At 45.9% G+C, this 24,489-nt stretch overlaps 2 protein-coding genes across 6 annotated transcripts; one reads left to right on the forward strand and one right to left on the reverse strand.

Annotated features, from left to right (window-relative positions):
* The first annotated feature begins 4,289 nt into the window (after positions 1-4,289).
* LOC109769014 (putative pentatricopeptide repeat-containing protein At3g08820) lies at positions 4,290-6,438 on the forward strand. The gene has a single exon (XM_020327757.4). The coding sequence runs from the start codon at positions 4,321-4,323 to the stop codon at positions 6,262-6,264; it is 1,944 nt and encodes a 647-aa protein (XP_020183346.1). The 5' UTR covers positions 4,290-4,320; the 3' UTR covers positions 6,265-6,438.
* An 8,339-nt stretch (positions 6,439-14,777) lies between these two features.
* LOC109769023 (probable staphylococcal-like nuclease CAN2) lies at positions 14,778-18,509 on the reverse strand. 5 transcript variants are annotated; one of them, XM_020327764.4, is made up of 8 exons: positions 18,059-18,509; positions 17,623-17,737; positions 17,156-17,263; positions 16,840-17,027; positions 16,268-16,324; positions 16,038-16,197; positions 15,885-15,953; positions 14,778-15,133 (listed from the first exon to the last, which is right to left on the reverse strand). In XM_020327764.4, the coding sequence occupies exons 2-8, from the start codon at positions 17,668-17,670 to the stop codon at positions 14,939-14,941; spliced, it is 825 nt and encodes a 274-aa protein (XP_020183353.1). In that variant the 5' UTR covers positions 17,671-17,737; positions 18,059-18,509; the 3' UTR covers positions 14,778-14,938. The 5 variants fall into 5 exon arrangements, with proteins under 5 accessions (XP_020183353.1, XP_040245568.1, XP_040245566.1 ...); XM_040389634.3 differs by lacking the exon at positions 15,885-15,953 and having other exon boundaries at positions 18,059-18,320; XM_040389632.3 differs by having other exon boundaries at positions 15,885-16,197; positions 18,059-18,320.
* Positions 18,510-24,489: the final 5,980 nt, after the last annotated feature.

A 24,489-nucleotide genomic window follows, 5' to 3' on the forward strand; every position in this document is an offset into this window, starting at 1 on the left:
TAATATTGCTATGAATGATTTGAGAAATGAGTGTGAGGATGCTTGGATCTGGCTTAATGCAATTCCTAAGAAAACATGGGCTAGCCATGCTTTTGGCACTAACTGCAAGACAAATTTGGTTGTTAACAACCTATATGAGGTGTTCAATAAGTATATCCTTGATTTTAGGAAAAAGCCTATTAGGACTATGGTTGATGGTATTAAGGACAAGCAAATGGTGAGGTGGCATAGGAATAGAGAGAGAGGAGAGGCAGCTTTCTGGGAGATCACACCATATTATGCTGAGAAGCTAGAGCTGGAAAAGGAGAGGGCCAGATACTGCAAACCCATTCAAGCTGGTGTTAATTTATGGCAAGTGACCAGTGGGCAGCAAACACACCCTGTGAACTTGGATAATCATACATGTGGTTGCAGAAAATAGGACCTCAGTGGCCTACCATGCAACCATGCAATTTCAACAATTAACAAGGCCAAGAGGTTTCCAGAGGACTTTGTTTGTAAATTCTTCAAAAAACCATTTTATGTGGCAGCATATGAACCTATAATCTTTCCTGTTCCTGGTGAACATGACTGGATAAGGACACATGGACCAGACATAGAGCCACCAGAATTTCATGTTAGGAGAGGAAGAAAGCAAGAGAAGAGGATCAATGGCAAGTTTGAAGTGCCAAAGCCAAAGGACAGCAGTAGAATGGCCACAATAGCATGCTCTAACTGTGGTCTCCAAGGCCATAGATACACCAACTGCCTGAAGCAATTGAAACCAGATTTGGCTATGAGGAAAAACAAGCATGTGGTAATACCAAATCTCACTTCTTTTGTATTAGTTGACTAGTGCATTTGTTAATATTTTAATGTTGTCTACTAATACCAATCTCACTTCTTTTTGCAAGACCAAGAGGTCACAGCAGCAACCTACACCTGCAAGATCACAGCCCCCACCTGCAAGATCACAGCAGCAGCCTCCACCTGCAAGATCCCAGCCTGCACCAAGATCACAGCCTCCACCTGCAAGGTCTTGTGCAAGGACTGGTGCAAGATCTGGAGCAAGGTCTCGTGCAAGTTCAAAGCCATCAACTAGTGGTGCAAGGCCATTCGCTGCCCCAAGATATGCAACTCCTTCTACATCTTCTGCTCCAAGAAGTCACACTGGTTGGATGACCTGGTTTTCTCCTAGTGGTAACAGATGAGTGTAATGAGTTGTTGTTTCTCAAAACTATGGTACTGATCAATGTTTTGTGTCCTGAACCATGGTTGGATGCTTAGGTTTGATTGTACTGAACCAACAAGTCAAACTGGTTGGATGATTATGTTTGAGTGTACTGAATTGCTATCAACTATCTTAGTGTTATGGGCAATGTTATGCTATCAATTTGGCAATGTTAAGGTTTGATGATGATTTGATGATTAGTGTTATTGGCAATGTTAAGGTTTGATTATGAGATTTGATGATTAGTGTTCTTGGCAATGTTAAGGTTTGATAATGATTTGATGATTAGTTTTGTTGGCCTTGTCAATGTTTGGTGATGAAATTTGATGACTAGCCTAAATGCCTAACCACTTTGGTTTAGGGGGTTCTCGACGTCAACGGGGCCTAAATGCCTAACCACTTTGGTTTAGGGGGTTCTCGACGTCGACGGAGCCTAAATACCTAACCACTTTTGTTTAGGGGGTTCTCGACATCGACGGAGCCTAAATGCCTAAACACTTTGGTTTAGGGGGTTCTCGACATCGACGGAGCCTAAATGCCTAACCACTTTGGTTTAGGGGGTTCTCGACGTCGACGGAGCCTAAATACCTAACCACTTTGGTTTAGGGGGTTCTCGACATCGACGGAGCCTAAATGCCTAACCACTTTGGTTTAGGGGGTTCTCGACGTCGACGGACCCTAAATGCCTAACCACTTTGGTTTAGGGGGTTCTCGACGTCGACGGAGCCTAAATGCCTAACCACTTTGGTTTAGGTGGTTCTCGACATCGACGGAGCCTAAATGCCTAACCACTTTGGTTTAGGGGGTTCTCGACGTCGACGGACCCTAAATGAGTAGAGTAACCACTATGAGGCAGCCCCACTATGACGGCAACTCAAATCATAAAAGAGTTCAACATCTTGGTTCAACAAGACAAGCAACTAAAATCATAAAAGAGTTCAATATCTTGGTTCAAGCAACTAAGACAAGCAGCAACTAAGAGTTAACATACTGGTTCACAACAACAACATATTGATTAACATAGTGGTTCACACCAACTAAGAGTTAACATAGTGGTTCACAACAACAACATAGTGGTTCACCACAACTTAAAGCAACAACATAGTGGTTCACAGCAACAACATAGTGGTTCATCACAACACCATAGTGGTTCACAACAACTTAAAGCAACAACATAGTGGTTCACAACAACTACACATCCATAGTACATAACTTAGTTCACAACAACACCATACTTCACAAAAGGTCAGCAGAGCAAGCATTCTTCTTCTTCATGTTGATCTGGATCTTGCTCTTGCTCTTCCTCTACATCTTCATTCTGACAAGATGTCCAGGATCCCCTTCAATTTCTGCGTGTTCTTCTCCTCTGACTTCAACAGTTCAGCAATCTGAATCTTTAGCTGATACCTCCTTGCTGTGAGCTTGTCATGCCCCTTCTTGAGATCACCCATGTGAAGGAGCAGCTGGGTGTTCTCCTGGGTGAGCTTTTCCTTAGATTTTTTGAGTTCATCAACCTGGAATTGCAGGTTCCTGGTGGATGTACTAAACACTTCCTTCTCTTTTAGATGATTGAACTTCAGGTTCCTGATGCAAGTGCCTTGAGATTGTGTCAGGTTCATCAATACTTTATACTTCTCCTGCATCTTTCTTCCCCATCTCTGTCTTCATGTCAGATACAACTGAATCAGAAACATGCACATTCTGCATCTTAGCCTGCAAATAGCTGAAATCTACCATCCTATCCTCTTGAGCATTGAATAGTTGGTGCACATCTTCAACCAATTTGTCATAGTTGGCCTCTAGATTATTTTTTTTCTTCAGTCAAATGGTGAATAGTGAGTGAACTCTGTAGGTTATCCTTCCTCCTATCACTCTTGCTATCATGATACATTTCTCATAGCTTCAACAAGGCATTCTGCAATGTAGGAGGCCACTCTGGGTCAACCCAGAGAACAATACCACAGTTGTTATCTTCCTGCAATATAAACAACCATAGCATGTGCAAAATCAATCTCCTAGGCAAATTATTTAAGCAATAAACTGGCTTTAAACAATGAACTTTGAGTATTCTTGTGAGCTAAACAATGATTATCTGCACTGCACTGCAAACTAAGCTGTTGACCAATTATAAAATTACTGGCCAAATTAAATATACATGGAAAGCATCAACAAATTTTCTAATCCACTGATTAGCATCAGTAGTACTAAATGGCTACAAAATGACCATCACAGCTACCCAATTAAACAAGAGTACTCATTAAACAATGTGCATCAGCACATGACTAGATTAAAGAACATGAATTCTATGCACTCGACTGGATATGCACATGGCTAGATTAAACAATACAATTAACACAGAGTTTCGACAGAATCTTACACTCTTAGGACAGACTAAGAACCTCCTGCCCGTGTTAAATGCTTCAAATGCTACACGCCTCTCAACCGCCACACCATGTTGATGGCAAAGAACTCTGGGTGATGTTTCAATGCCACTGTAGTCTTGGTCTTCAATGCTAGCAGGGATCTACAGGATCAAAAGGAAAAGAAAATCCCCAAATCAAATCCAATCCCCACAAATCAGATAACCCAACCCTAACCCTAACTCTACAACTCACCCGGTAATGCATGGCTTTGTCGTCGGAGAGGTTCATATATTGCACGCTTGAGTCCTGGCTGCTCTCGTCCTCCATGGCGCGACGGCGAGCCGGTTCAGGTGGCGGCGGCGGCGGGCGGCGGCGAATCGGAGAGAGGAGGGAGAGCGAGAGTGAGAGTGAGGTCGAGCGAGAGTGAGGCCGACCATCGACCGAGCCGACCGAGCCCATATAGACCGACCGCACCGGCCTCGTCCTAGTCAGCGCGCCGGGCACGCGCCGACTGGCCACCGTGTCACCTGACAGGTGGGCCTCGTCTGTCAGATACGTGGTCAATACTCACTTATACGGCTGTCGGTCCAGTTTGTAACAGTTAGACCGAACAGTGATACTGAACTGCGACATGCACGAGTACTCGTACTGACTCGTGAGTAGATGCGCAAGCGTGGTACCAACATGCAATTAACTCCGTACAAAACCAGTCCCACAAAGCATTCAACCCCGGAGCTTGGCAATTTCATGTCGAGCGCCGCCGCGGCGATACACCGCGTCCTCCTCCAGGGCGTCAGCTCCAGCGATCGCCTCCCACCCCTCACCGTAAAACTGCTCCACGGCAGCCTCCTCCGGCTCGACCTCCTCGCCGACCTCTCCCCGCTCCTCCTCCGCGCGCTCTCCTCCTCCGGCCTCCACGTCCACGCCCTCCGCCTACATTCCCTCCTTCCCGTCCCCTCCCACCTGACCTTGCCATGCGCCCTCAAGTCCGCCTCCCGCCTCCCCAACCCTCTCCCCGTCGGCGAGCAGCTCCACGCCCGCTCCCTCAAGCTCCCTTCCCACTCCAACCCCTACGTCCTCACCTCCCTCCTCAACCTCTACGCGAAATGCGACCTCCTGGACCATGCGCGGAGCGTGTTCGACGAAATGCGCTGCCCCAACACGGTCTCCTGGACCGCGCTCATCACCGCGTACATGAACGCGGGGCGCGTCAGGGAGGCCGTCGCCGTCGCGAGGGACGCGTTCGCGAGCGGGATGCGCCCGGACAGCTTCACGGCCGTGCGGGTCCTGACGGCATGCGCCCGGGTCGCGGACTTGGGCACTGGGGAGGCGGTGTGGAGGGCGGCACAAGCAGAGGGGGTTGCGGGCAGCGTGTTTGTGGCAACTGCGGCGGTAGATATGTATGTCAAGTGCGGCGAGATGGCGAGGGCAAGGGAGGTGTTCGACAAGATGCCGGAGAAGGATGCTGTAGCTTGGGGTGCTATGGTCGGGGGATATGCTTCCAACGGGCACCCCCAAGAGACTCTTGAGCTCTTCTTTGCAATGCAGACTCAGGGAGTGAAGCCAGATTGCTACACGGTGGTAGGGGCGCTCTCAGCTTGCACACGGCTGGGTGCACTTGATATGGGACGGCAGGCAGTCAGGACGATGGACTGGGATGAGTTTCTTGACAACCCAGTTCTAGGGACTGCGCTAATTGATATGTATGCCAAGTGTGGGAGCACAGGCGAGGCATGGGTTGTGTTCCAGCAGATGAGGAAGAGGGACATTGTTGTTTGGAACGCGATGATCTTGGGGCTGGGCCTGACTGGGCATGGTAAGGTTGGATTTGCCCTTGTCGGCCATATGGAGAAGTCAGGCATGAAACTGAATGACAATACTTTCATCAGCATTCTCTGCAACTGTACTCATACCGGCCTTGTAAAAGATGGACGGCGGTACTTCCATAACATGACTCAGTTATACAACATCACACCTAGGATTGAGCACTATGGTTGTATGGTCGACCTGCTCAGTCGCGCTGGGTTGCTCCAGGAAGCCCATCAGCTTATTGATGATATGCCAATGCAGGCAAACGCTGTCGTGTGGGGAGCACTTCTTGGTGGCTGCAAGATTCACCGAGACGCAGAGCTTGCAGAACATGTCTTGAAGCAGCTCATCCTGCTTGAGCCCCGGAATTCAGGGAATTATGTCATGCTCTCGAACATATACTCTAACAGCAACAGATGGGAGGATGCTGCAAAGCTTAGATCGGACATGAAGGTGAAAGGGGTTGAAAAGGTCCGTGCATATAGCTGGGTTGAGTTTAGTGGTAAGGTCCACGAGTTCCGTGTTGGAGACAAGTCGCATCCCCACATGGATCAGATTTACCAAAAGCTAGATGAATTAGGCATGGAAATGAAAACTATGGGTTACAAACCAACTACAGATGTGGTGATGTTCGACGTTGAAGATGAGGAGAAGGAGCACACTCTAGTTTATCACAGCGAGAAACTTGCCATTGCATTTTGCCTTCTCACTACCCAACCAGGGGAGGTCATTAGGGTCACCAAGAACCTTAGGGTATGCACCGACTGTCACACTGCTATCAAACTAATATCAAGGATAACTCATCGGGAGATCATTGTTCGGGATAACAATCGGTTTCATTGTTTCAAAGATGGTTGTTGCTCTTGTAATGACTACTGGTAGAAATAGAGAAGTGGTGTGTAGTTACAATTTTGAGCAGGTTGGAGTCCCTTTGACTACTAAATTTGAGCCAGCTAGATAGGCAATTTTCACTTGGAAAACAAGAGCTTTAGGACTCTTGTATTCCACCAAATGAGAATAAGAATAAGAGCAAGAAGGGGCTATCTTTTTTTTTTTTGAACCGGGCATTACCCCTTTCCATTGCAAAAACAACGGAAATACAACCAGTTCCGAATACAGAGTCAGGAAAAGGGAAAGAGGTAAGGCGAGTTCAAGCATTACCAAGAAACCCACTGTCATTCGGTCGCCGTCGACTCGAACGCTGTGGGGCGAAAACCTGGTAACACATACAGTCCAAGAGCACCAAGCTCCAGCAAACCCAGAAAGAGATACAGGCTAACACACCAAAGTATCACAAGCGAAAAAGAAAAGCTACTATGAAGGAAGATGGCCCTCCCAGCAGCACGCCCATTTCGTCCCGCGCCAAAGCAGCATGAGTCCACAGCGCATTTCAAGCTCCTCCAATCGGCTGGGCGGCAGCCCCGCAAAGTCTCATCAGCTGCATCGTGTTGGCCCTGATCATCTCGGCACCTGAGCGTAGCTTGTCGGCGTCGTCACCCTTCTGCAGCCCTGTCCAATACAACAGAAAAGAACACATGGAGAACACGATTTCAAAAGGAGACTTAATTTGCTTTTTCTTAAAGGTAGCCTTATTGCGAGCAAGCCAGATTGCCCAGCAAGCGGCTGCAAGACCAACCGTATAGTATTTCTCCCCTCCTGGAAGAAAGGTATAACACCAAGCAAAAAATTGCCAATAGTTATCAGGACATTTATCGGTGCCAATAGCCACCCCAATAGATCGCCACACCACTCTAGCAACTGAGCAGGTAAAGAACAGGTGCTGGGAAGTCTCTATTTCGTTACAAAATGAACACACAAGGTTCCCAGGCCATTTCCTATGGCGCATCACCTGCCTAGTCAGCACCGCGTCTTGAGAAAGTTGCCACAAATTTTTTTTTGATCTTAAGTGGAATTTTGGCCTTCCAAATCCATTTATAATGACACCCATTGAGAGGTTTTTCAAGCCACTTATAAACAGATTTGGTGCTAAATTTACCATTCTGGTTCAAGCTCCAAACCACCCGATCCTCTTTGTCAGTAAGATATCTAAAACGACCCCCCACTGTTCATGTAAAGCAGGAGTGAGCCTTCGTCTGAAAAAGGAACCAGTTTCCACAGCGAACACTTGTTTGATAGTACATTCAGGAATATTGCAAATGTCAAATAGCTGAGGGTATTGATCCTTGAACGGAAGCAGTCCGTTAATAGGATCACTCCACACCCTAGCAATGTTCCCAGATTCAATATTAATCTTCCTACCAGCCATATAAATTTCCTTGACTGGGCTTTCCAACAAGGAGAGTCAGAAAATCTTAGGCCAACATCAGCTACTGTCCTATTCCGCAAGTAACGAGCACGAACAATATCTTGCCACACCCCACTTTGTGTTTCTAGCTTCCACCACCATTTTACCATCAGACTGATATTCTGTTTGCGCAGGTCTTTAATCCCTAGACCGCCCTTCTCTTTAGATCTGCAGATTCTACTCCATTTCACAAGGTAATATCTTTTCTTCTTGTTACACCCTTGCCAGAAGAATCTTTTTCTATGCTTATCCAATTTTTCAATGAACGTCTTGTTCATCAACCACATAGACATATGATACAGCGATAACTGGGTGACAACAGAGTCTAATAAAGTGTGTCTCCCTCCCGTGGAGGCAGCATTGCCCACCCAAGCTTCAAATCTCTTTAGATATTTGCAGACAATGAACTCCCAATCAGAGTTTCTCAAGGTGGTATAACTAACGGGCATGCCCAGATATTTGATGGGGAAGCTACCTATATCACAATTGAAGAGGTCAGCATATTGCTTAATCACAGCATCATCTCCCCCCACAGTCAAAATCTCACTTTTTTGAAAGTTGACTTTCAACCCAGACATCATTTCAAACATATACAACAGCAACTTCAGGTTGACTGCTCTGTCGATGTCATGTTCGAGACAGATAATTGTGTCATATGCGTATTGGAGAATCGCAACTCCATCGGGGATCAGATCCGCAGCTAAACCAACCAGCAGCTTATTACGTTGGGCATTTTTGATCATTTTCGTGAGGCATTCGGCAGCTAAGTTAAACAGGAATGGAGAGTGAGGGTCGCCTTGCCGTACCCCTTTAGCACTTTGGAAGTACGGCCCCACACAGTTATTCAATTTAGTGCTAACCGTGCCATTCCGAAGAATCTGGTTAATCCACCCACACCAGGTTTCATTGAATCCCCGCAGTTTATGACATTCTAATAAGAAATCCCAGTTAACCTTATCATAAGCTTTCTCGAAATCCAGTTTCAACACCACGCCAACCCTCTTTTTCATGTGAGTGTAATTAAGGATTTCATGAAGTGAGAGAACACCATCCATAATGCTCCTCCCTTTGACAAAGGCATTTTGAACATGACTAATTAGCTTGTCAGCATACACCGAGACTCGGCGATCTAGGACTTTTGTGATAAGCTTATAGGGGCATCTAAGCAAGCAAATGGGTCTGAACTGTTGGATTTTGTCAGCCCCCGAGAGCTTCGGAAGTAGCGTGATGATCCCATAGTTCAACCGCTGAACATCCAACGTCCCTTGATGAAAGTGTCTAAACAAGGCCATGATATCGTTTTTGACAATATCCCAACACACTTGGTAGAATTCTACCGGGATATTATCGGGTCCAGGGGCCCTATTGGAGGCCATGTCAAACAGGGCCTCCTTGACCCCCTCCTCCGAGAACTCTCTACACAGGTCAGTATTATCCTCCTCACTAAGTTTTTCCTCTGGTGCCCATGTGTCAGGATCTAGGTGAAACTGGTTTCCAGGAGCTGGGCCGAACAATTCTTTATAGAACTCCGTGGCGTGCACAATCAGCTTATCGGTGCCCTCTATCTCCATGTCGCCAACCTTAAGGGAGTGGATCGTGTTTTTCCGTTTACGTCCATTAGCTATACGATCGAAGTAATCAGTATTCAAATCCCCTTTGAGCAACCATCGCTCGTGCGATTGTTGTAACCAAAAAATTTCCTCATTGACAAGCAACTCATGAAGTTCAAAACAGACATCGATCTTTCTACTGTACAGCTCAGGAGAAAGAGGGGCTTCTTCTTCTAATTCTTCCAACATTTCCAGCTCCATCCGAAGGTCTTCCTTTCTTTTCTTATCATGACCAAATCTATCCGAGCCCCACCCTTTAAAATAAGACTTAAACCTCTTGAGCTTGATGTTTAAAACATCAATGGGGTCGGAAGAAAAAACCCTGCGTGAACAAATTTTCTGAACCAACGGCAGGAATCTATCATTTTTTACCCAGGCCAGGTCGAACCGAAACTCTCTTGGTTTCGGAGCCTCACGCCCCTCCTCACCCGTGTTCAGCAACAAGGGATTGTGATCTAAAATTTCACGAACCAGCTTCCTGACAGAGACCAAAGGAAACAAATCCTCCCAGGATTCAGACATCAGGATGCGATCAAGCTTTTCCAGAGTGGGATGAGCTTGATTATTAGTCCAGGTGTACTTGCCACCACTAATGTGAATTTCTCTAAGCGCCAGGGTATTGATAATTGAGTTGAAAATATCAGATGATTTGTGACTTGACATTTTTTTGTTTTTCTCCCCAGAATGCCTAAGAATATTAAAGTCCCCACCCACAATATACGGAACTTGCATACAGCCACACATCGTGGCAAGCTCAATAAGGAATTCTTCCTTCATTTCCTCATGAGCAGATCCATAGACTATTAGTAGACCCCAATTGGTTTTCTTCTTCTTATCGTACAACACTAGCTGTAATATATGTTTGCCCTTATCACAGGAGACGATATCCAGATTATCATTCCTAATACCACATAAGATACCCCCGGACTTCCCAACAGAGGGAGTCCAGTTCCAACTGAAAATGCTAAAGGGATCAATTTTCCTCAAACAACCAGGGGAAAAGTTTTTCTTCATGGTCTCTTGCAGACCCAGGAAATCTACAGAATGGTCACTAATCATATCAGAGAGGCAGGTGGCCATTCCCTTCTTGCCTACCCCCCTGCAATTCCATATGACACCTTTCATTTATAACGTTTTTTATGATGTTGGGCCCTAGTAACCCTACCAGGAGGCAATGTAGGGTTACAAAATTCATCCCCTATGGGGTTCTTCTTCCTCTGGCTCCTAGTCACAGGCCTAGAGAGCTTAACCGCAGATCTGTGTTGCTTTTTCTTATTGGATCTGCCAGCAGAGCATTGTTCGTTTATAGTTTCGTCCTGTTCTAACCAATCAAGGTTGACAGGAGCTTTCTTCCCCAGCCCATTAGTGACAATAATTTCATCATCATCACCCTGCCTTTCGTCCTCTCTACTATTCTTATCTTCTAGGTTCCCTCTGACTATTTCCAACTCACGAAGCACATCAATGTAGGTAAAGTCATTGTCAGGGATACAAACCCCCATTCTAGAAGCTCTTATCATCAAATCATTATCAGAAAGAACTGCAAAAGAATTTTTATACAGGTTTGGTTTGTTACCTGCCACATCTTTCTCATTGGCCATCCTCATAGCTCTAGCTTCCACATTTTCCTGCATGCCCCGAGCGTTACGCTTGCTGAATCTGTGTATGCCTTCCGGGGCGAGTGGTGGAGTGAGTATGATCTCCTCATTACGGTCAGGTGAAGGGAGTTGTACCACATAATCAGTAGATATCTTCAGCTTCGGATCCACCTCTCCATCAACCTCCACAACCTGAGTAATATTAGTAACAGCCGCAGCATAAGATAAACTGCGGTTAACCACAGATTTGTTGTTTACCTGCACCTTGTGGGAATCAGTCCCAGGTATCACATTTCCCCGGATCGCAGTTGGGCCGACTGGCACCAGCCAGCTTGAGGCACCATGTGCATCCTCCAGATCATACATACCATGCTCTCTAGCCAAAGTCTCAATGAGCAAGGATCCGTCCACCTCACTTTCAGAGGAGGCAGACATCTCATTCTCCACTGGCAGTAAACGACAGGTTTTACCACCACGGGAAGTACCACTTCTGTCACGATCAGGGAAGTTCGAGCGACTATCACCATCTTTAGGATCATCACGCTTCCTCTTTGGAGTTTGATCATGCTTAGCAGGTTCATCATTGGAAATATGAGCATTAACATCCTCCACAACAGGGTTCTTAACCAAAATCTCCTCAACCTCATAAGTAAATCTGTAAAAACGGCCCCCCAGCACCCCCTCAGCTGAGCTGGGGAGTTTATCCACTAGCCTGCAGCCAATCTTGGCTCGGACTGAAGAGGGGCGATTAATGGTAGACATATCCACCTCCAGAGTGATCCCCACCAGGCCCCCAACATAAGCAACAGTCTTATCACATCTTTTGTTAATAGGGATTCTCCCAGTCCTCACCCAAGCGACCTCCAATAGTCCATCAGAATCAATGTCCTCAAACCATGGAGAAAATCTAACATTAACATTGCATTGTTTCAGCCTCACATACTCCACAAACAGAGCCCGGTCTACTTCCCTAGGATTAGGCATCCTCATCACAAATTTCTGAGGTGCAAAAAACCTAGCAGAGCAACGCCACCCTTGCCCCACATAAACACTAAGCTCATGTTCAATATCCTTAGTAGGAGCAGAACCCTCAACGATAGTGACGACAATGTTGAAAATATTCTCTCTAGCCTGTCTATCAATACTGAAATCAGGAATGTAATGAAACCCTTGCCCCTTGGCTTGAAAAGCACACATCGCAGGCACATATTCCCAGGGAAGAAATTCAGAACAAACAACAGCAAGGTGCCCTTTCTTCTTACATCTACCGCAGATAGCTTGAGGACATCTAGCAATAACATGACCCATCAAGTTGCAAATCTGACAGGGTTCATGAGAAGGATTGATATTACCTGTTTGCATAGGAGGATCTCGGGCATGCAGTGGAGTAGGGTTCCTCCCAGGAGCACGGTGAGCGCCATCCCCTCCCCCACGCCTTTCTTGCCGAGCAGGAGCAGCATGCTTCCCGCTTGCATCAGCAGCGCCTAGCGAGGAGCCCAGATCCGTATCGCCCCCACACCACTTCTCCTGGTTGTTGGGAGCGATTTGCCTCCCGTCAGTCGCCTCATCCCATCTGTCAAATCCGGATTCACCAGATCCAGAAGCCCTCGTGGACGACGAATTCCCCGTCTCCACCTTCCTCTTCCAAACGTTGGAGTCGAAGCCGCGTCCCCGGCCACGGTCGAAGCGCCCAGCTCCCCGGCCATGGCGGCCCGCCCCAAAACCATCCCCTCTCATTTTGATGGAGTTGCTGGTGTGTGGTTGTTTGGGTGGAGGAAAAGTGGGAGGGGAAGCAACTACTTGAGCAAATGAACGGGCATCACCATGAATTTTTCCTTCCCACCACCCGAAAGATTGCTGAACCCTAGATCTAACCGGAGGAGGCGCGTCCCAGAAGTGGGAGAAGCACTCGTCGAGATCTAAAATGGGGGAGGTGGGAGCGCCTGTGCTTTTTATACCTGCCTCGCTCCCGCAAACCCTAGCGTCGCCCGATCCATGGCGGTCAGATCTCTCGTCCACCACGTGTCGACCATCGGTCCCATGGCGGGCCGGTCCGTGCCCCAGAATTCCCGGTCCAGTGGTCGGGGTAGGAGAAAACCGGTGAGTCGGCCTCGCACGCCCGGCCATCCCGTGTACCGCAGCCGACGTGGCCGCCCCCACGCGCCCGTGCCCCTCTGCTCCGCACGGTGGCGCGCTGGATCCGGCCATCGCCGTAGCCACCGGAATCCTGTCATGAACCCTAGCAAAATGGCACGGGAAGGAGAGAATACCCCCGATCTCGATCGATTCACCCTCGCGAAGGAAACGCGTGTCCACCGTGCGCCCATGTTCGTCGAGCAACACGATCCGGAGTGCCTCGTGACGAAGCCAGACCACGCCGTCGTCCAGCGAGATCCGTCGCGCGGTCACCAGGTCCGCGGCGTACGTCACGCGCCAGCGGGCGTCCATTCTTCTATCTTTGTGAAGGGACCGGCACCAGAAAGTAAATCATATGGCCTTTCTATCGCCAAAATCAAATCAAGCCCTGGCCAAAGAATTGCAGCAAAGCAAGTCGTCTTTGATTTGGAGCTAAATTCATGGATGTATAGGCTTGATTGAGTGCCCTATCTGAACGCGCTGGTATGTTTGTTCTTGTGTGTAGCTTCAAGTTATTACAGAAATAAAAAAATGTGTCAATATTTCTGAAAATTTGTGCCTCTCTTTAGGTGTTAGGTTGATGGTTGAGCGTTTTAGAGCATAACTCATGTCATTGTCAACCCTGTAGACCTTACCAGTTTCGTCTTCTGCATCACTGTTCTTCCACAAATTGTTGCCATACATCATTGAGTTTACTGTAGGTTGTGCTACTTTCAGATTCTGGCGTTTGGACGACATATTTATGCTGCCTGAACTGGCACAAATTAGTCATTATTGCAATATTTCAACACAGTACTCATCATAGTTAATCTATACATTCTCAGCTCAAACTCCATAGAGATTCCGAATAGGGACAATTCCATTTATCCCCCTAACTTGAGCCACCACCTGGCATTTGCCCCTAATTTTCAGGTATGCTCAAAAATACCCCTCTTCCATCAAGTCACCTTACAGAAATGCCCTTCTGTGTCGCTACCGTTTGGTCAAAGGGGTTTGACCGTTTGGTGAATAGTAAATGGTGAACAGTAAATTCGAAAAAAATAGCAAAAAAATCTGAAATTTTGTGGGATCAAAGATACTCAAGGGAGCAAGGCGCGTGCAAATTTTGGCACAGTTTGGACATTCCAGCAGCTCGTGTCAAACGAAAAACTTTAAAATGTACGCTCTGAGCAGTAAATTCAAAAAAAATAGCAAGAAAATTCAAAAAAATATGAAATTTTTTGGCATCAAAGAGGCTGGGGTGCGCAAGGTGCGTGCAATTTTTTTGCGTTTCGACACTATAGGAGCTCGTGGAGAAAAAACAAAATTTGGCGCAGAAAAAAACTTTGAAAAAATGCACTATTTTGTTTTTTTTGCTAGAGCACCTCGCATGCCATTTGACCACAAAAATTTGCAAGCCCCTTGCGCACCCAAGCCTCTTTGATGCCAATAAAATTCATATTTTTTAAAAATTTCTTGCTATTTTTTTTAATTTACTGTTCACAGCGTATAGATTTACATTTTTTCCTTTCCCACGAGTTCCTGGAATGTCCAAACAACGCAAAAATTTGCACACACCTTGCGCCCTTAAGTATCTTCGATCCCACAAAATTTCAGATTTTTTTATTTATTTTTTGCTATTTTTTTTGAATTTACTGTTTCTCATGTTACTATTCACCAGACGGTCAAACCCCTTTGACCGGACGGCAAGGGCATTTCTGTAAGGTGACTTGACGGAAGAGGGGTATTTTTGAGCATACCTGAAAATTAGGGGCAAATGCCAGATGGTGGCTTAAGTTAGGGGGATAAATGGAATTGTCCCTTCCGAATAAGTGAATGGCAAATTTTGCTTCAGACGCTTTCACTAAATTTACATCTCCAGCAGGCTGTTTGACTTCCTCACCATTCAAGAGCTCATCACTTGAGATTCAGGTACACAATGTCACCTGAATTGGGGTGTTCTGGTGTCTTGCATTGTGCGGTTTCCGTCTCCATTCCCATGTCTTATCAAGGTTATCAGATGCCTCATTTCTCACGTTGTGCTTCCTTTTCCAATCCCACGGCTTCTCAGGGTTATCAGATGCCCAAAGCCCTCGACGTGCATCTCGTGCTTTCATCTCCCACTTTACAATCAAAGTGTAAACAAGACATGAGAAACACGCGCTCATCTGTATGAACCTTTGAATTTGGCCATTTTAGTTGTCCTATCTTCCGAATTGTTTTAGCAAATAATTGATCTTAAGATCTACTCCCTCCGTTTCTAAATATAAGCCCTTTTAGAGATTCAATATGGGCTACATACGGATGTACATAAACATATTTTAGAGTGTAGATTCACTCATTTGACTCCGTATGTAGTCCATATTGGGATGTCTAAAAGGTCTTATATTTAGGAATGGAGGGAGTAATTGGGACATATCTGGTGACCATTACAAATCATTAGCTGCTAGGTGCTATCATCCAAACCTCTTCACTAAAATCAGATTTAAACTCATGCGTTACCAGGCCAAAAAGTGAGACATTATGCAAAAACTATTGTTTCTTACTATATACTTTTACAGTATATAAATCTTAATGGTTTACTCCTGACACAAAATGAATTCAGAACTTTAAATTACACCATGATGTTCTAAATTCAGAAATATGTTAGTGTTTTTTCACAATTATTATATTAATTTACTAATAAGACCCAAGTGCTTTTCATGGGTGCACTTAATTCATGGTTTAATATAGCTGGTAGATATGCCCTCTTAGGTATTAACCAAATGACCAATAGTTTGTAAGCATGCCAAGTTCATTTTAGATATGAAAGGTGTTTCATATCACAAGTGGCACTATACCAAAAAGACATTTAAATGCACTATCATTTCTTACTTTTGCAAATTCTTTGCATTTATCGTAAATCTTGTAATGCCATGCATGACCCTCCTTCAGCATTTGTTCCTGAGAGATGAATATATGATAATGCACAATCACAATTATCATCAAAGTAAACCAACAGATAAATAAGATGCATTTCTGTTTCACCTGGATGAACACACCATCACAATAGATATCTCCAACACAGCGATCATACTGGTCCTGCCCATATACGTAAACCATGACACTTTTGCCAGCGATAAGGTTCACCAGCGCATTCTGGGACTCCTTCCCATATTGCATTCCCATCTCCTGTGCATCAATGCCCCTGTTTACTAAATCAAGCTCATGCATTTTCACAACAGTTTATTTGATTTATGTTAAGGTGGAATGTATACCTCAATCTGAAGCGGTATTGCCTTGCAAGGATCTCATCTTTTGAAGTATATATTATCCTGTTCATAGATATTTTTAGTATATGGTATGCTTATATAACTCACAATAAAACTACCACAAATTTTAAAGTTTATGATTTAAAATAACATCAACCACGCATAACCAAAATTATAGATTGTCCCCATAGTGTGTGATAATAGCTGCCTCATAATTTATGTCAGTCTTGATTTGAAGTTGCGTGGAAATACATAATCAATTTGCATGATTTTGATAGAAAAAGGGATAATTCTGTCAATTATTGATAATCTGTGTCAGGCAAGAAATTTTTCTTTACAACCTGTTCGGTTATTAGTCAAACCTATACACATGATTTTTTTTCTACAGACAGCATTGGTACTATCACTTCATTTGGCCTTTTGGGTGAAGTCCCTTTCCCCTTTTTTCTCTGAAAAGAGGTGACATTCAATTTAAATGAAACAAGTACACACCAGAAATTCTGAAAACTAAGCACATTTATGCTGCAATGATCAGTAATATAAAAGAAAGGGACATGAATGGTTTAGTATTTTTTTACCTATAACCAGCTTTGTTCAGCTTACTTTGGAGTACACTTTTCTGTTGGCTGTTCCTATGCTTGGGTGTTTGTGACATTGCATTGACAGCCTCACGCACTTCCTGTGGCACATTTGCTGATTCGGTTGGATCTGCTGTGTCAACATAAGCAGTAAAGCCATCACCATCTCCAATGCACTTTGCATAAATCTGATAAAAGTAGTGGTTGGCAGGAAAATCATCATTTGTCGATTTTGAATGTAAAGCATCATCGAAAAATGTGATGCTTATGTTAAATCTTTAGCTCAAAATGGTTGGCCACATGACCCATGTCTGACCGGCAAAGTTTTCAGGACGAACTGCCCGTCTGGTAGTGATGCTGGATGGTGCTCTGTGGTGACTACAGGGGGCATTGGAATCGGGAAGCCATAGTAGGCAAGGACGCCCTGGGGACAAACATTGTTTCCATGAGTAATGAGGTTAACAAACATAGTGTCACTTCTAACTTCTAGTGGTACGTGGTAACAAAACAATGCAACTGGTAACTTTTTTTCTTTTTGCAGAACATTATAGCATCACGACAAGGCTGAATCTTCCTTTTTAGGATAAAAGGCTAAAATCTTGACATAAGCTTTTGAATAAGTGTGCAGACTTGTACTTGATACATCTCTAATAATCAAATTTTCATAGCCTTTTTAAATACCTCTTTGTGGGAGTACTAATTAGAATCTGAAAGAAGAGAGAAACAAGCCTTTGGAAAAAAGTTCAAACTAGTAGGTCTCTCTATGTTCTGAAAAAATGTTACCTCCAAATTAGCTCCCTGGATCCTGCCCAGAGCTGTAGCAACTAGCATGGCAGCCTCTGCCAATGTTCTAGGAGGGGGTTCTGTTTTTACATAAGCTTCAGAGATATTCCTATACCTGTTCTTGTTCAAAGTACGGGTTAAATTTGACACATTAATTTTTTTGGTGAAATCGAAACAAAGATTCTGTAGTATGTGCTGTTGTACTAACACCAATGTAAAGAGGGCCGTACCGTGAGAATCCTTATATTTTGCAAAGGATCAATATTTATATTAATCAAAGTTACAATTACTTTCCTATACTCATTAGCATGTCTGATATTGAACTCTTGAGAAATGAAGCCAACTTTGGAATAATTTTTGCATAAGAAATGTACCAATTTCAATTTGTATTAAAACAAACAAGTGTTCACAAGCTGCTTTTCTCATATGCTCATACCATTTAGCTTGTGCTTTCTTGGATGATGTAACATGCTCTCCAAGCCCTTCAGGAACCTAACAGTATCATTGGAAAAAACACTTGCATCATAGGAAAGCTAGAGACTGGGTTAATGTTGCCACAAATCATAATGTGATTTTTGTTCGTGGTTATTAACCATGCGGAACTAGAGTACAGAGTTGAAAATGACTCAAACCATGTGCATCAGCACCACCAACCTACTGAGGTACGCTCATATAATTAAAATTATCTTTGCTCTTATAAAGATTTGAGTTGGTAGTGGTTCGTTCACTTTCGGAGCAAGTTACCCCTCAAAAATGAATTTTTTTTAGAAAAGGAGGATGACCCCCGGCCTCTGCATCTGGGAGATGCATACGGCCACTTTATTGATTATTCTTGAGGATCTTACAAAGTATTACAACGATATGCCTAAATCCACCGTCTTGGCATCATATGCCACTACTCCTATCCATATGATGAAGGGGCGCTAGCTGGGCCGAATACCCAGTCCACTCACCTAAGCCTATCATCAAAAGCCAGAAGCCCCAGCCGAGCCACATACCGGGTCTGAGGCATAAACTGGTCTGACGCACTCACATGTGTCGTCGCCGCCATCTTCCACCTGTCCGTCTTCAGAGCAGATATTGAGGCTTCTACCTTGTCAGACCACTCTGCCATCGACGCCACCATGACGTCAGACAGCAACCTCCTCCTGCGCGAGTCCATCACCACGCATCGGGCGCCGAGTCTCCATTGCACCACGCCGCCGAGATCCGCCGTCATCAATGTGTAGGATGAAGCATCGCTCCACCAAAAAAGCCGCCCACTGGTCCCTCGATCCCGTGTACGCCTCCAAGAATGACGCCCCCAAGGAGGAAACGACACCAACGCGCCGCCGTCATCTGATCTACTGATCTAGGGTTTCCCCTGGAGGTAGCGGATAGAGGTCTGGAGCTTCTCCACGGCGATGCCTTCAAGAAGGTAATGACACAAAAGAGTGCTGCCAACGCCGGTCTTGGCATCAAGCCGAGAACTAGGTTTTCACCCGGATCCGCTCGAGGAACCTCCATCAAGCATCGTGTGCACGGGTCGCCGCCGATCTGAGCCGCCGCACATTGAGCAGGTCGCACCGGCCAGATCAGATCTGTCCGAAGGGCAAACCACACATGGCGCCGACCCAACCACCAGGCCCTCCATGCCGCCACTGCCGAACCGAGGTCAGATGGTCCATCGCCGCCGACCCGGCCGCCGCCGCCGAACGCAGCTAAGGCCGCTGCCCGAAGCAGGGCCAGCCGCCGCACCCGCCACCATCCGCCCTAGGCCGAGGCGGCCGCCGTGCCGCCGCCGGAAGGCAGGCCCGCAACGCCACCAAGGCCAGATCGGCCGTGCCACCACATACCGCGGGGCTCCGCACCGTCCCCATGGTGCAGGAGAGAGGGAAGGCCCCCGCCACCGCCGTCAGCCCCCGGGCTATAGGCCGGTGGCGTCCTTTGGCGGCGGCGGAGGGAAGGGTAAAAGGACGGGGAGCCCCCGGCGGCTAGGGTTGTGTCCCGCCCGAGTCGCCCGAGCGGGGGCGACGCGGGGGGTGCGGGTTAACAGAAGAGAAGAAGATGAATTTGTTTTGTTTTGCTCTGTTCTGTTGTGTTCTTGTCGTTGCAGCAGCAGAGCAGAGCAGAAGCGGGCAAGCGGGTGGGTGGACGCCCAGCCCCTCAAAAATGAATGACAACAATTATCATGCATTGTATGTAGCAGACAGATGTATATTTGAATGACAACAATTATCATGCATTGTATGTAGCGGACAGATGTATATTTTGACTAGTCGATTGGATTTATGTGTATTTTGTGGCCCAAAGCCTATAAACTCATGCAATAAAAAAACTTTGATAGCAATACAAGAGCATTTAACTTTCATAGCGAGGCACGGGTAGGTAGGATTTTTTTACTAATATGATACTTGATGGGCCAGAATCTAATTAATCCAAAAATCCCCACAGAAACAAATAGATTCTAATCAATTAATATAGCATATGACTTTTTGACACAGACATTACAAGTGTTGCAATTTGTAACCGACATTACAGTATGGTGCTACAGCAAACCTTGCAATTAGCGAGGTAACTTCCTTTTTTACGGTCAAGTAACTAAAATTTTAGTTACACACATTTTCTTTGTGACGAACATATCTCATCTCAAACTTTGCTTTGGTACATCCCCTTAGAAAAAGTTACGGTTTCAATGCAGATTAAAGATGGAGATTAGAAGGTAGCCCTTCAACAAAAAATAATTAGTCTTTTGCATGCAAAATCAATCTACTCAATATGTTTGATCTGCATGCTAATATGCCGATAACCTTTTTAAGTAACTTTAACATTTGTGCAAAATTTTAGGGAGGGGGGTGTACCCAAGTAAAACTGATCTCGAATATACATCTAACATATACTCCCAAGTAAAACTTTAAATATGTCTAGGTATATTGTAGTCCATTTGAAATGTCTAAAAAGACTTATATTTCGGAACAGAGGGAGTACAAGACGGGCAAGAATAATGTAGCTTGGGGATAGGGAGTTGCATGTTGCCATTTTGGTGAGCACGAAGTTGAGGAGGTCTTGCTCGAAACGGAGGAGGCAGCTCGTCGTCGGAGTTGGAGAGTCGACGCCATGGGAGATCGGGGGAGGCGGTCGCGGCTTCTGCTTTTGGGGGCGGAGGAGCATGCATGTCGAAGTTGAAAGGGCGACGGCGACGGCGACGCCATGCCCATGGGTCACAGGAGAAGAAGGCTGCTGCGGCCCCCGCTTTTGGGATCTGGAGGCTGGAACCGGAGCAGGCTGGGGCGGGAGGATGCTGCTCCTGCTCGCCGAAGTTGAGGAGGCGACGCCGTGAGGGACGGGAGGAGCATGCAGCTGCCGTTTGGGCCTGGGGGTGGGAGCCGCCGGAGGTGGCTGGGGCCGGAGAATCAGGCTTCCCCTGCTCGTCGAAGCGGCGGCTGAGCAGGCAGGAGGAGGAGATGGAGGAGCATGCAGCTGCGGTCGGGGCCTGGATGGCGGAGCCGGAGGAGACTGGGGCCAGAGGAGGCTGCTCCCCTGAGTCGGGGAAGACGCCGCAGCAGGCTGGTAGTGCGGCCTGGAGGCGGCGGCCGGGGCCGGGTAGTAGTAGGCATGCTGATCATTGTCGCCACCAAGATAGACATATCCATCATCGTCGTCTTCTCCCTTGCAGCAGCACCACAGGGCGTTCCCCATGGATGGATGGAGCTATTGGCGTTGCTTTCGCTTGTCCTCTTCTTTGATTCCCGAGGAGCTCGAAGCTCGGGTACTGTGGGTCTGTGACAGTGTGCCAGAGTGAGTGACAGAGGCTAGGAGTGGGTGAAGAGGACGGTGGAGGATGGAAAGAAAGGTGCTGGGCCATACTACTAGAAAAGACTACTGACTGACTTAAAGCCTAAGTAATAGTCTATTTGTATTTGCATTGTCAATTGGCTAATATAAAATCCTTGGGCACATTATCCTAGTCTCCTAGATCAAATGACGTTCTTTTCAAAAGAAAAATATTAGATGGCCTTCGAGAACATCTACAATGGGATATCACAAATCCGGGCCGCTGTTACGTCTTGTGCATGTTCACGAACAATGACTGGTCACCTCTTATGTCGCGGACATTGCAACCATAGTCCTCATGTCTTAATCCTTATATTCATATTACTACGTGTCTCTACATGCATAGATAACATAGCTAAAAAAATTTAACTACTCGTCATTGGACATGTCGATGACGTTCTAGCCAAAGCCGCTGGCCTCGTGGCCATTGGCGGCGGGGCGAAACTCAGGCGCGTCCTCCTCGTCCAAGAAGAGTTGCACATGCTTCATTTCTGCCTCGTGGAGGAAGCGATGGTTCACCACCACCTCCGCTTCGGACTGGATGGAGTCGAGGATGATTTTGCTGCTCCGCTAGCTCCTTCTCTTGGGCGACCTCGAACTCTACCAGCATGTCCTCCATGCAAAATCCGGGCTGCTCTGTCGCCGGATCCACCTCGGCTTGCTCCTCTTTCGTTCCACGACTCCATGACGATGCGTAAAGTCATCAGTACCCTCGGTAGGGCGGCGAACGTGGTCGGTACCATATCGGAGGTCACACGAGGGTTTTACCCAGGTTCATGCCCTCTGGGAGAGGTAATACCCTACAACTTGCTTCTTGTTACTATTCATGGTGGAGTACCTCACACGAGGGAGTACAATGTGAAAGAAGTATTCACTACCGAGAGTATGCTTTCTACAAGAGTGGATGGATCTAGCCTACCCCCTCCTCGTCTTATATAGATGACGAGGATTAAGGTTTACATGGGATCTAACAGACCTTAGGCTGCCGCCATCCTTAGTTTGCTCTCCAAGATGATCGCAGGCCTCCGGGCCTCCACCTATCGCCAGGCTCCTTTAAGCCGTCCAGCCCTGTGGCAGGCCTGCTGTCGGGCTTCCCCTTGGTAAGCCACCTTAGTAACCCCCGAGCGTGTCTGGAGTTAGAATTGATTTGTCCTTAAGCAATGAGAACCCAGACGGGCTCCTCTGCCCGTCATGCACCCGGCTTCTGGCATACCAGGGCCTCCATGAATGTGCGACCTACTGGTTCGATCCTTTGAGTCTTCAAGCCTCGTGTGGCGTCTCCGGGACAGGGGAGAGGTCCTCAGCTTCTGTCGCCACGACTCTTGTCGCGTATGGGCTCGAAGCCACGAGGCCGCCGTTTTCGTGGCTTTCGAGAATAACCCTGGGCTGTAGAGAGGCCGATGCCGGGGCCCTTTAGTTGGGCCTGACCATGCGTTATCCAGGCTGCCAAAGGAGCTTTTTGTTCTAGGTCGACGACAATGACGACGAGGGTGCCAGCGGCTTCAACCGTTCGGTACCACACTTAGTTTAGTTTAAATTTTCTTCAATTTAGCTAAACTTTGTTAACTTACATTCTTTTGGTTGTAAATATATCAAATTTTAATAAATACCATCTAGTTTGCATGAATTTCGTCAATTTTTTTAAAGATCCGTTTGAAATGGGGCGCACGTTTGATACACCAGGTTGAATGGCGACCCCCTATCCGCTGTCCCCAAACACTTGGTGTGTCAGTGTCCATTTTGGTGCACGGCTTTGGAGTTGCCCTTATGTTGAGAGCCACAGGCCCAAGATACAACAAGTTGCCAGAGTTACATGGAAATTTCACAAGTGAAGTATCACTAGCTTGTGAAATCTAGCCGTCCCAACACAATAGAAATGAGCCTCACCTCATCATCATCGCAGCAACTAACCTATTGCATACCAAGGACCAACTGAAGTCTACGAGCCAACAAACAACAAACTACGACCGCCAGTTCGGCGCACACATCATGTGAAATGCGTAGCAAAATTGGGGTCCCATGGGCTGGTTGTACGCCCACCTCCCCGCCTTGTAAAGCTTTGTTGCCTTCTCCTAATCCGCGTGACCCCCCATGACGATCTTCTCCCAAAAGAAGATCGCCAATTTCTGCATACATGAGATGATTTTGCACAATATGTTTTAACAAGCTTGCCTTCATACGCCATTGTGTTTCTAGTATTACTACATAGTGCCCGAACAGAGACAGCGGAAAATTCAAATAAAGCCCTTCAGAAAAGAAACTACCTTCAAATATCTTCCTCCAAGTAGCAAGGCTCCCAACCAAGCAACCTTTGCGAACAACTTCTGCTGAAGTTCAGTATTTGGTTAGTGCAAATAAAATACTTGCATACAGAAAGCATGCATCATCAAACAGATTAAAAAGGGTAAAATAGCGCTATTTGTGCTGATAACAAATTGGAAAGGATGATGCATTGCATTCTAATTAAGGGAAAAAAAGATATGTATATTCCTCCTATTTATGGCCAAACAGATGCGAAGGTAAACAGAACTGATCTGTTTTCTTTGCCCAATCTGTTTGTGTACTCTTGAAAAGAAGTGGAGCGGGATATAACAACTGCAGGTTACACACACCAACGGTTAAATAGATAATAGTATTGATTTAGACTCATGTTATCTATATTTTACATGCTTAGAGGATAGCTATTGCACTGCACCATTATGTTTCCATACTCCAACTATATGCCATGTAAATTAATTTAGAGTGATCTTATATTTTACTCCCTCCGTTTCTTTTGTCTGCATATAAAATTTGGTTAAAGTCAAACTTTGTCAACTTTGACTAAGTTTATAGAAAAAAATATCAAGGTTCACAATATGAAATCAATATTATTAGATGAATCATGAAATTAATTTTCATACCATATAGCTTTAGTATTGTAGATGTTGATATTTTTTCCTACAAGTTGACTTTGACCAAATAATACTCATAGGAGTTAGGGCATTTGTAGTAACATTTCAAATATGAGGGCTCATATCTTGCCGCTGCTTCTTTTATTTTCCCTCGAAAACCACA

This window comes from Aegilops tauschii, chromosome 5, assembly GCF_002575655.3.
Source record: "Aegilops tauschii subsp. strangulata cultivar AL8/78 chromosome 5, Aet v6.0, whole genome shotgun sequence".
In the NCBI taxonomy this organism is placed as follows: domain Eukaryota; kingdom Viridiplantae; phylum Streptophyta; class Magnoliopsida; order Poales; family Poaceae; genus Aegilops; species Aegilops tauschii.